The sequence below is a fragment of the Panicum virgatum genome, chromosome 7N (assembly GCF_016808335.1).
Source record: "Panicum virgatum strain AP13 chromosome 7N, P.virgatum_v5, whole genome shotgun sequence".
In the NCBI taxonomy this organism is placed as follows: Eukaryota; Viridiplantae; Streptophyta; class Magnoliopsida; order Poales; family Poaceae; genus Panicum; species Panicum virgatum.
In genome coordinates this window covers 2710980-2724266 of record NC_053151.1, presented here as the reverse complement: position 1 = coordinate 2724266, position 13287 = coordinate 2710980, and the positions used below count along the sequence as shown (strand labels likewise).

Below are 13287 nucleotides of genomic sequence, written 5' to 3'. Positions count from 1 at the left end.
ACGCAATCGCCTCGATGTCGCCACGCGTCCTTCTGGAATCTTGACGGGGGCAGTTTTGGGAAAACTGCCGAAACCGAGTTCGGGGGCGGTTTTGGAGGAACCGCCAAACCTTCCCGCGCGATGTTTCCGGCACATCCGCCAAGCCCGATGTCACCACATGTTCGACCTCCCGCCAGAACCCTAACGCCTTCGTCATCTAGACGCCATCGCCATCACTCCACGCCATCGCCATCACTCCACGTCGACGCATCCCAGCCTTTGGTTTTTCCCGAGCTACCAACAAACTCCATGCTGTCCCGCCTTGGTGCCAGGAGTGGATCGCAATGCGGCCCAGCAGTGGCCCAAGTATCTGGGCTGCCCTTCTCCACCGCACGGTCGTCCGGTCGGGCCTCCAACGCCACCGCAAGGTCTCACGCCTCCGCATGGTCGTCGAGGTCCCTGCCACAGCAACGCCGCTGCATGGTGCATCGGCACGCGCCTCGCTCATGTCCAAACCAACTCGCTGCCACCGCACCATCCGTGTACCTGCACACCACAGACAAAGAACTGGCGCAATCTCCATAGAGTCACGACTACACATAGTTAGTCTAGTCCACGTGTTGGCAATCACTAATCACACCAAGGAGCAAGCCTCCACTGCCTCTCAAAGCAAAGGGGTTTAGTTTTGGAAAAAGCTAAGGGACGACTGGTCGTGCCCCGCGGCGAGCGCGCGAGCACCTAGCCTAGCAGGCCGTGTCCAAACTGGCCCATCAACTCGCCCTGACATCCTCTCCCCCCATTCCAAATCCGGGTCCAGGGTGGTTTCCTCATCCCGCAGCGCCCTGCTTTTATGGGCACAATGCCGCCGCTCTGCGCGCCTCATCGACCGTCCTGTGTGTGTGGGGCGGCTACGCGGAGGTGCTGCCGGCGGAGGTTGGCAGAGCGGCTACGGACCGGCGGGAGGACCCGATGGGGGTTTGCAGAGGCCACTGCTCGGGAGGATCTCGAGCAGGGAGCAGCAGCGGAGGCGGCTGCGAGGAGTAGCGGCAGGGGCGGCATGGCTGGAACATCCGCTAGCGGTGCTGGAGAGGAGGCCCCGCTGGGTGGTGCTGGCTGCGGCGGCACCAGCGGCTTGCGTCAAGGGAGGAAGGCGCTCACGATGCGGGGTCCCAGGCCGACTACCTCCTCCACTTCCGCGGACCCAGGATCTGATGACGACGCAGCGAATAAAGTCGCGGGTCGCCCAAGAACAAGGGCGTCGAGTCGTGCGGGAGGCGCCAACTCCCCGATGAGGGCAGCACCCGGCACGGCACCACTTCCCCCTGCTGGGAAATCACGGTGACTACTCTCTATTCTCCAATTTTTTCTGCCTAGTTGTTTTGTTTATGGCAATTTTGTATCAAAAGGCGTGGCAACTTTGTATCATTTTTGTGTTTTTTTTTGTTCAAGGAAAACATATAGCACCATGAGACACCAAGAGGTTGTCGGAGTAGGTTCTAGTAGACAACCAAAACCGAAATATTTTACTGGAGCCAAAATTGATTGTTTAGTATTCATTAGAGGCCATAGGAGCAGAGTAGCTGGAGGTTGAGGTAGAACAGCAACCACAGTTGCTGGGCAGTTAGAAGGGTTCTTGTATGCAGAGCTATAGGTCTGCCCATTTCCTTGAACAGCATAAGATGCAACACTATAGTGACTGGTGTGTCTTGGTTGCGGACAGAGGCCCTGGCTGTGTGCCTGCAACGACTGTGGTTGCTGCTGCTGGATATTATGATCAGCCTCTAGAAGCAAAATCGTGTTTCCTTGGCCATAAAACGAATGGGGCGACTTCATGATGCTTCTGCTGCGGCGAAAATTGAAATCATGATTTTACTGGAAATTGATATGATGCTTCATGATGCTAGATTTCTGAGGTTGTTTAGTGTTCATTAGAAATTGAAATCATGTTTTTACTGGAGCCAAAATTGATTGTTTAGTATTCATTAGAAATTGGAAATCCATAAATATCGGCTATGGTTTTCAGTGGATGAGCATTCATTGTGTGATCATTGGAATCATGTTTTTGTTGCATCAGCAGCAATATTGGAGGACACAGACCTAGGTGTTTATGTTAAATTAGTAATTAATGTGATGACAAACTAGCTTTTCTGGATTGACCCGATTTTTTCCACAGCCCTACTCTATATGATTCTTGAGAGTAGTCCCAGTTGTGATGTTATCTTGAATAAATTATTTTTGCTTAGTTCTATGATCACGTAGCAACTTGATTTTTATTTCCCAGCAACTTATTCATTCCCTATGCAGCAACTTATTCTGTTTATCATGGGGGGGATATTATTCAACTGGGAGTTATTATTTTCAGAGGATGATTTGTTGACACAAGGATCCACTGATTTTTTTTTCTCTGAACCCACGTAGCAACTTGATTTCTTTTCTAGCAACTTATTCATCCCTTTCGCAGCAACTTATTTTGTTTATCATGGGGGGTATTATTTTGTCTGACATATCTTCTTTATGCACTTTTTTTATAGCATGGCCCAGAAACGCAATATTGAAGCTACTAATACAACCCCGTCTCCAAAGAGAACAACTAGGGCTACTTCTAGAGCAGACAAGGGTACTTCTAGAGGCAGTGTAGTGAATGATGAAACAACAAAAGTTGATGAAGGAAGAAAGCACGCAGAGCAGGTATCATTTAGAGCAGAAATACTATGCTGCATGAATCCTTTTTTTTCTTATGGCTAACTTGTAGTATGTCCGCTCTAGCAGCTTATACATGAATTATGTGGTAGCTTGTATGAATCTTTTTTTAAGCAGTTTGAATTCATGAATTGTGTGCAAACTCATTAAATTCTTTGTTTCTTCTTTTAGGATATAAGGAAAAAAGGATCAGCGAAAAGACTGAGCAAGATCAATGAAAATCTCAAGGGTAATCAGAAATAGCGAATTGCTAGTGTTGGGTTTGAGGGACTCCTTGAAATCAAGTGCAACATTGTTCCTGAGAAGTTGTCAACTTGGCTAGTTAACAATTTCGATTTGGTGATCCCATACAGGGGAACAATAAAGGTGGACGATAAAGCTGTTAAACGAGTGCTCGGGTTACCAATGGGCCTGAACTCTGTCGTTTATGAAAAGAAGAGTTATTCTGATACATTCACTGAGTTCTATCAAGTTTTCGGGCATGAGAATGATCATAAGGCACCGTCATTTGTAGAAGTTGAAAAATGGTTGTCTGGTGAGGGAAAGAATTCAATAGATGACAAATGGTTGAAGGTTTGGCTAATGTTTGCAATTAGCACCTTCTTGTCCCCAACATCAAGCCCAAAGTTGTGTGTGAGGGCTTTCCATTCCATTTCAATCACCGAAGAGATTAAAGAATACAACTAGTGCAAACTAGTAGTGGACAGACTCATTAAAGGAATTGCAAAGTTTAAGTTTGGGAAGCAAAAGTTTGTGTCCGGGTGCCTCTTCTTCCTTACCGTATGGATACTAGACTTGTAGCACCTTGTCTTTTCCATTTTTCAGTCTCCCTTTTTGTTTTTTCTCAAGACCTAACTATCCTTTTTTTGGTGTTCAATATGCTCTTTTTGTGCATGCAAATATTGTATCTAGATTCACTTGATGTTGGTGATATCATCAACAATGACTTGGAAGTAAGAGCCGCTGCGTGGATGTGACAACTCGTCTCCAAAGTCTGCCTCATGGATAAGCTCTCCGAGACTTAGTTCGGCAAACTACAAGTAAGATTCATGCACGAATACCTTTTTTTCCTCCAACTTTCTGCATGTGTGGGAATTAGTAACTTGTAAATATCTTGTATGTGTAAGTAGCAAGTTATACATGTGTTGGATACACATGTACAGAGTCACAGAGTTATACATGCAAAGTTATATGCTACCTTTGTAAACCAGTAACCCTTTTTTATTCACTCATGCACACCTTTTCTCCTTTTTTTTGTACAGCTAAAGCCAGAACATTTTTGCACAACGATGATCCCACTAGAAAGGATCCAACAATTCATCGATTCAAACATGCCGGAATCTGCCATTGTTGTATGTTTCTGCCCTCCATCCTTTTTTTCTATCATCACGCATCATTTTTCTCCCGCATTTCTCTCATATAATCCAACCATCTTATGTTTTTCGTTGCTGCCTTATGTTTATGCAATTTTTCTTTTTTTTGCAGAATCGGGAGGTCCTCAAAAGTGCACTGAGCGAGTTCAGCATTGCAATCAATCAAGCTTTTGTCAACCTAACACAAAAGTAATGCCAGGGGGGTACAACAGCAAGAAGCACATGCAGAAGGAGGTCAAGCAGGCCCCAATACTTCTAAAGGTACCCGGGAGGTTAAGAGTAAAAGGAAGAACGACATACTGGAAGAATCACTCGGTGAGATTAGGAGTGATGAAGAAGACTCCAACAGCGATGAAGATTATGCTAACTTTGACTCTTGCGACACAGAGGGGGACGAAGATGATGAGAACAACGATGGATTTGGAGATGATATCAATTCATCACAAATTGACCCAAGAGCTATTGAGAACGAAGGTAATGACTAGCAGCATCGCATATGATTCTTTTAGTTTCTTTTTCTAACAGAAACATTTCTTTTTCTTTGATAGTGCAAAGCAAGAAAAAGGTTAGATTTGAAGATGTAGATAACGCAAACAAGCAAGATGATGACATAGAGTACAAGTCAATGAAAGGCAATCAAGGTAAATATGTTGACATGATATGTTGGATCAAAACTTGTATATTGGTAGCAAGATCAATGGAAATCTCAAGGGTTCTTTATTATTTTATCTTTGTAGGATCTGCCTCTGGAGCCTCATGTAAAGATGAGGCTACTGATAAACAAAGGAAGAAAGATGACCACAACGATGGCGGTTCAAATGATGGGGCCAATGACCGAAAGAAGACCAACAAAGCCGAACCAGCCAGCAAACAATTAGGTATGCAACTTGTATTGAAGGCCTCCAACAACTTGTATTGGTTCAGTAGCATATTCTCTTTTTGGAGACAATAGCAACTTATGTTTTATGTTTTTTTTAAAGTATCTGTTGAACCATCATCGCTCCAAAATCAGTCTGGTGATAAATCTAAAGGTGCACCATCCAAGGATGATGATAAAGGTGCAAAGGACGACGATAAAGCATCAAAGGATGACGACAAAGCATCAAAGGATGATGGCAGCATCAGAGATGATGGAAAACAAGGTAAACATACTTTTTTTATCAGTCCAGTAGCAATTTTTGTATCAACATTTTTGGTTGAACCAGCAACTTGGATTGAGTTATTCGGCAACTTATGATTTTGTATAGTAGCAACTTATGTTTTGATCAGTAGCAACTTATGATTTTGTTTAGCAGCAACTTATGTTTCGATCAGTAGCAACTTACATTTGACCACATTATTTTTTTTTGACAGATTTTGATGAAGCACCATCACCTAAAGACGAGGCTGGTGACAATTATCAAGGCACACCACGCAGTACGCAATCGGGCACACAATCTAGCTCTGAGTTTAGCGGATTGTCACCGATTACACCAGCAAATCGGTACGGGCTTCTGGGAGGTATGACACTATTGGATTTAATGGCTACACCGCCCGATAGGAAGACTTTGATCTTTGAACCACCTGAGTTCCTCGATGTGCCACTCATGCCCAATGAGAAGAAAGTCTTCAATGATATTGTCGAAAAGGAATTTAAAGGGGCGAAGGACACGGTCACAATATCAAATGAGATGGATTCTGAACTGAAAGAGCAAGCAAAAAAGATTGAGGACAAGCTTCTAGAAGATTTGTTGAAACCCCTGCCTGTGGACAATCTTCCGGAAGAATTGCCCAAACCCAAGAGAACAAAGAGAAAGGCAGAGCGATCAGATGTAGTGCCAAGGAAAAAGCTGGCTAGCACAGGAGGGAGAGGCTTGCCACCGGTGGTGCCCAAATCCAACACCGCAAAGGATCAAGATGAGGGAAAGGCAGAACCGCTTCCTGGTGCAGCAGCAGCCAAAGTGTATGTGAGGAAGTTTCTAGAAAAATCATATACCATCCAAAAACAAGCTAAGGTAGCAACTCACGCATGCAAATGTGCCCCATCACACTTTTTGCTGCAAACCAGCAACTTATGCTAATCCGTTTTTTCTCTTCATTTACACAGATTGCAACCCAAACACTTGGTGATGGGCGCACGGAAGCTATGCATAAAGCAGCAGTAGAAAGGGTAATAGTAACTCATGTTTTCCTTTCTTCTCATTTTTTTCATTCCATTGTACAGCATGCAAGTGTTAATTTTTTGTGCACATGTGTGTGTTCTGATAGCAGCGTGTCGACAACTTGAAGTACAACAAAGGTTTCAAGGATGCACCCGATGCGCCAAGCTTCTCACTAGGATTTACAGATGATGAGGATTCTCAAGAAATGGACAAGGATCAACTTGCAACAGAAGATGAACTGCACAGTATCATATGCAGACACACTAGGCACGAAGATGGGTATGACAATATACCTTGATCTTATCCCCCCATCTTTTTTTTTCGCCCATCAGTCATGGAGAAATTTGTGGATAAAACCTTTTCTTGTTTGGCAGCACAATATTCTTTGAATCCAAAGAGATAACGCTTATAGCACATGAGGTAGCAGCGGGCATGGTTATGGGGAGATCGCTAGGCACCAACGCCATGCATCTCGGGACTTACGTGGTGTCACAGGACCCTAGAAAGAAGAGGACAAAGATAATTTCCCCATGGGTGTCGGTAATATCATTTTTCCCCCTTTGACCCCTCTGACATTTTTTGTGTATCTTATCGTTTTGAAAGTATGTCCCCATGTGCATATCTGAGCATTTTTTGCCATATACTTTTTTTTGCTACAGATCCAAATGATGACAGGGCCCATGAACAGCAACATTGTCAAGAACGCTTTTGAGTTTCGCGAGTCAAACTATGAAATGGTAAAACCACATTTTTCTTTTTCTTGAAAACTTTGTGTTGTCTACCTAGTAACCTAGTTGCAAACTTGTATTGTATGATTCTAGCAAATTTTAGCCGACAGAACCCATTGGTGACTGCAATATTACTAAGGAATAGTTTTCCAATGCCTTTGTTTTTTGATTGCAAATATTAAGAGTAATGAGTAGTTTGTGATTTGCAACATTCAGAGTTAGGTAGCTTTCTGATAGCAATATTCAAAGTTAGATATTTGTTGAGGTCACAGACTCACAGCATACTGCTTCAATTGTTGAACATTGCATATCACTTCCCATTCACAGTGCCATTTTTGTTTCTCAATCTATTTTTAATCGAATGCAGAACAGAAATTGAATTGGATTAGCATGTTTGCGCAGTTCAGTAGCATTTTTTCTTTTTTTATCAGCAACTTGATTTTCTTTTCCAGCAACTTATTCATTCCTTTAGCAGCAACTTATCTCTGTTATCATGTGAGTTATTCAACTGATTTTATACAGATACTCTTTCCCATGCACCAAGAGAATAGAGCGCAGCCGGGCGGTGATGGCCACTGGTTCACATTTGCTGTAAATATGCCAGATAAGAAGTTTCAAATCATAGACTCTTTGAGGAACAGCGACAATGCTGAATTAAGATGGAAAGCCAATTAGGTGTGTGCAAAAGTGATCACCCTATGGAACAAGTACACATCTAAGGTTGAGGGGTGCAAGATTCCTACCATTTACAACTTTGAGACGCAGTTCATTGAGGGGTACAAGCAATTAGGGATGTAAGCACAAGTTGTTCTTATCTTTTTTTATCCTAAACTGAATTCAAAACTGTAGATATTGTAACATTTTGTAAGTTCTACATTATCTAATATTTGTCTCTCTTTTTTTGTGCCCTCAAACTCAATCATGACTGCGGTCTGTTCACCCTCAAGGCCATAGAGCACTAGGATGGACACAACCTCCCAAATATGATGGGTTTTGATGAAATGAAGCTGAGAAAGCGAGTTCTTCTTGATTGGCTTCATAGCCCTACCAACAAGCTAGAGAACAAGACTGAACTATTCTCAAAGGGAAAGATGGAAAATCAGTAGGCTAGGAGCGGAGTGGGGAAGGGGAGGAGAGATGTGTGTGTTTTTCACATGATGCATATACTCTGTATATAGATGCTCCCATTTTATTTTAATATACTGGCAACTTGCGACCAGTCCAACAGACAACTTGTATGCAATTTGTGGCCAGTCCAACAACAACTTGTGATTTTTTCATGATGCATGCAATTTGTATATAGATGTTCTCTGTGGTTTTAAACAATGCTCAGATATGCTGATCATTTTTTTACCCCCCACTTTCCTGTGTGAGAAGCAACTTATGTAATATATGGAGGTATCCTGTGTGATCAGCAACTTATGTAATATATGGAGGTATTTACACTGGCAACTTGTGACCAGCCCACACAGGCAACTTGTCTAAAGTCGAAACAGTAAATTGTGCACAGATCTTTTTTTTGAAATATCAACTTCTGTATATTAGATCTGCACTTTGTGTTTCTGTTAACTTAATTCAACATGCAAGCTGCAATTTTCCAATCTTTTTTTTCATACGCCACCATACACAAAGCTTTATTAAAAGTATATTTATCCATATATATATAGCAAGTTTGAAATATACAAAAGCATCAACTATTCATTATTACATCACCGCACACTATGCTTTAATAAAAAAACAATACACTAATTGCAGTTTCATAAATCACTAATTGCAGTTTAATAAATTACAAGGAAGTGGAAAAAATATTAGATGCACCCCCCTGCAACACATCTTGTTTTTTCACGCAGCAGCAACCTCATTTAGTGATTTATCCGAGAGTTCTTTTGTTTGCTTCCTTGCCGGCTTGGCGGGGCAAGTTGATGTGGTATGTTCTATTGAACCACAATAGCCACACGGTGGTTTTTTTGGGGGAAGCAACCCCAACCCTGTCTTGTATCTCTTTGACCTTGGACGCTCTTGCTTATCTCAGCACCAGCAGCATGCGAGCCTGAAAAGTCAAAACAATTTCAAGTTGCTAGGAGTAATACACACAAGTTGCTAGAACAAGGAGTACAAGTTGCTAGGCTGAATGAGTAGAAGTTGCTAGGGGCAAGGAAGTACAAGTTGCTACATTCAGTTAAGACAATACGCACCATTAGGCTGTTGTGACAGATTTGGATCCCCACCCCCTCCGGTTGATGAGCTTTTTTTTTGCGCGATTTGTTCTGTGGCCTTGGCGCAGCGGGTTGGTTGTTCAATATCAACTTGTTCACACTCCACCCCCGAAAGAACACTTGACGCTCTCTTTTTCCTCAAAGCAACAAGCTTAGATTGCAGGACACTCACTTGTTTTGAGACTATGCCATACCCCTCGTCATCAGCCATAAAAGGTCTCACAATCTTATTAAAGTTTGTGCACATCCTGCTGTAACGTATAACATGCTTCCCGTGGTCTGTAATATGGGCTTCTTGAAGAGGCTCGTTAGCAGCAACTTCTACCCCACTATCAACCACTGGCTCAACTGACCATCGAGGGAGAATGTACCGATCAGGCACCTCGCGGACTGCAAGGGCGTCAAAAACCTTCAATATGTGGCAGCAAAGCACTCCATCTCTCTCAAACTTGCAACAAGTACAGCTGTACAAGCCCTCCACCCTGGACGACGTGACCCTGAATGTCCATGTCCCATACAACAGATCGGGGCAACGCTTGTATGGAACAACATCTATTAAGTCATCCCCTTCAACACGAACAACATAGTAGCTCGAACTTAGCTGCAGCTCGTGTTTGAAACACATTGAACAACCTCCTTGTATACGCTTTCTTCATCTGATGCTCCATAGGGTGCCCCGTCAAGTAGCGTGGGACCTTCGTGGCTGTGGCCGCCTCTTGCAAATCTTGCTTGCTGAAAATCCTTTGTTGTATCTTCTTATATTGCTGCACAAAGTTGAGTATCGAGTTCTTTGGGTTGACATAGCGCTTCAGGACAGCATTAAAGCCTTCACTCCGTGCTGTTGTTTGGAGGAAGGGGAAGAAACAATGCATGAAATACGTAGGGATCCAACAATGTCTCATGTCATACACATGTTGGAACCTCTCATCATTGTTGAGCTCATATTTATCCAGAAATGCCTGCCACTTCTGCTCAAACTCTGCCGGCGTGAAGCTATTGTCAATACAATCCTTGAAGTCATCCGCCAACTCTTCCTTACCATCCCCCTTGCTATCCAAGAAAGCACCCATGGTCTTCCTAGCATTTTCCATAATGTGCCAACGGCAATTCCTATGAACTGAACTAACAAATACCTCTACGATAGCAGCCTTCATCGCAATATCTTGATCAGTTATTATATTTGTAGGATCCTTGCCGCCCATTGCTTTCTTGAATTTAGTAAACAGCCAGACAAAACCCTTAGTCTTCTCATTCCTCAGAAACCCGCAACCCAGCTGGATTGTTATGCCATTCCTGTCAATCCCTATTAACACAATACAAATCATTAGTATTTTTTTCATAGCTGAAGACTATCAACTGGTGCAGAATAAAAATGGCAACTTATGTGCAACTAGTGTGTCAACTTGTGCTTTCTCAACGTAGCAACTTGTGTGACAACTAGTATTTTTTTAGGAATCCAAAAAATAACAATCAATGAAAACCATCAATGGGCAAAACTAGCATTTTTTTGCTGGACATGCATACCTATGAAAGGAGCACATGGCATGTTGTAGGCATTGGTCAAATAAGTAGTGTCAAAGGACAAACAATCACTATACAGCTCATAAAATCTCCTTGCTGCACCATCCACCCAAAACAGATTCTCAACCCTATCAAACTCATCAAGAGTGTAACTATAATAGAATTCTGGATCTTCCTTCTTCAATTCCTCAAAGTACTCAAGCGTCGCCTTCATATCTTTGCCTCTATATTCAGTGCGGTACTCAACAAGCAAACTTTCAGAATCACCTTCTGTGTATGGACAATTTTTCAATACCTCCATACAACTCAGCCATTATCTGGTAAGCACGAGTTGTCATGATGCAGCATCCATTGAGCAACTTGATGAACTCTTTCTCTTCAGCTAGTATGTCTCTGTGGGACTTCAAATATTTTGTGAGCGAGAATTTTCTTAAACGCTCATGGTTGTGCTCCCTTTCAAAGTTCACAACCTCCCAGTGTCCAAGGGATGTCTTCCTCATAATCATGCGAGCTGGGCAGTGCGTCCTATCTACATAATCCCTGCTCCTTTACCTCACAATCTTTTTCTCAGTTATTGGCCCATCATCAGCAACCTTCTCTCTTTTTGTTGACCCCAGCCTTTTGGCAAACATAGATGGCAAACATAGATATACTTTGTCTTTTCATTGGCCTTCTTCGACTCACGGGATGTGTCGATCCTTATAGAGAAACCTGTATGACGGGCATAGGAATTGTAATAGTCTTTGGCAGCATCAGAAGTATTGAAAGTCATGCCTACAAAAGGTTCCTGCGGAGTGGATAAAACCTCAACACCATCCTCAACATCAACAACATCTGCGGTTGTCTCAGCCGTGGGAACTGTCACACCACCAGATTCAGCCGGGAGTACCCCTGCTGCTGAGTTGTTAAGTTGCTGAGTTGCTAGATCAGGAGGAAACTGAGTTGCTCGGCAGATGAAGAGCTTCATTGGGTATTACAGGGGGAGTCAAGTTGCTGCTGGGCACATGTGCACCTGCACCACCTGCAACACACACCGGTGGGAAAGCTGCACCAGAAACTTGCTGCAACTCAAGATCCGAAGGGGCTGCAAGGAAATCATTCTCTTGTAGTGGTGCAGAATTTAGATCAAAAACCCCACTACAAGTAATATTGCACCTAACAAAATACAAATATTAAGTATAAGTTATCATGTAAGGAAACTCATAATGTATATATGAAGGCACACAATTTGTTATATTAATGAACCTACAAAACAAAACTAATTAGCACAATACAAGCTTCTTTTTGTAGCCACAAAAAAATGAACACAAATTGCCATACAAAAAACTCAAAATATAGATAAGCTGCAGTATGAGGAAACACAAGTTGCCACAAAAAAATGAACACAAGTTGCCATCTCAAGACTGCAATCCATAAACCTATATGTTCAGAAGGGTCTTGCAAGGGGGCACCCATCCTGTTGATCTATTAGACGAAATTAAGTCCAAATAGTTTATTTACTGATCATTAGTCAAGAGGCACCATCCAAAACTACTAGCAACTTGTGTGAATTGCAACAAATTTGCACTAATATATAGATGGACATGAAAAATTATCTACAATTCGAAGATCATAGGGAAAGATTTGCGCAGATTTGGGGGGATTAGATCGAGCAGATGAGAAGGAAAGAGCACAAAAAAGAGTTGCAAACCTGCAAGGAAGGAGTTGCAGATCGGGGAGGGAGTACGCAAGTCGGGAGGGTCCTGTTGCGGCCGCGGCTGCCCTACCGTGCGTGTCGGCGAGATACGGCGATGAGGGCTGGATGGACGGATGCAAGATGCGGCGAGTCGCGGTGGATGGGGCGATGGGGGGATGCGGCTACGGCGGGCGCCTCCCTCCTTCTAGCACGCGGGTCTGGGATTGCGGCGGCGGGACCAGAAAGGGAAAGGAAATGTTTGACTTGGGGGTTGCACGCTGGCGAAAAGGGGCGGACGTGGGGGGTCGCGTGGTCCCAAAGCGTGTGACAGGTCGTGCGATAATGGGCTCCTTTAGTTTTAGCCGACGTTTAGGAATACCTGTTACTCTTATCCTCTATCCTCATCATGGGGTACCTCGGTGGTCTGGATCCCTGCTGGTGTAAGTGTGGCGGTCCCTGCTGGAACAGCGGTGGACCAATAAGCGCCTGCGGCCACCTCCTGGTGGCGCCCGCTGCTGTCATGGTTGGGGCTCCGGTTGCCACTCCCATTGGCCTCGATCACCCTCCGCCATCTCTCCTCTCTTCAGGATCTCCACGTAAGTGGATCTCTTCTCTCTGAATGCCCAGACATCTCTCGCAAAACTGTGGTGGATTGGAGCGGACTCAAATCGATCAAATCGGCGAGCAGGGTAGCAATCCTTAACCTCGAAGCTCCGATCGCACACCAAATCCTTCTGAATCCAGAAGACCGAGCCCCCCTGGGGACGAGAGCCTGGAACCCTAGCTTTGCGAGATGGAACGGAGGGTATTAGCCATAGCTGACCGAAGAAATCCTCAATCTCACCCTCCTCCGTGATCTCAAGTCGTTCCTTGCTCTCGTCCCCATGCGGGACCTCCTGATTTGCTAGCGGATTGACATGTGGAACAATCTCAGCAGGGCCACGTTGGGGAATC

At 43.8% G+C, this 13287-nt stretch overlaps 1 protein-coding gene across 1 annotated transcript; it reads right to left on the bottom strand.

Annotated features, from left to right (window-relative positions):
* Nucleotides 1-8944: 8944 nt before the first annotated feature.
* LOC120683021 (protein FAR1-RELATED SEQUENCE 5-like) lies at nucleotides 8945-11271 on the bottom strand. The gene is made up of 4 exons (XM_039965035.1): nucleotides 10662-11271; nucleotides 9833-10440; nucleotides 9310-9738; nucleotides 8945-8971 (listed from the first exon to the last, which is right to left on the bottom strand). The coding sequence occupies exons 1-4, from the start codon at nucleotides 10957-10959 to the stop codon at nucleotides 8945-8947; spliced, it is 1362 nt and encodes a 453-aa protein (XP_039820969.1). The 5' UTR covers nucleotides 10960-11271.
* Nucleotides 11272-13287: the final 2016 nt, after the last annotated feature.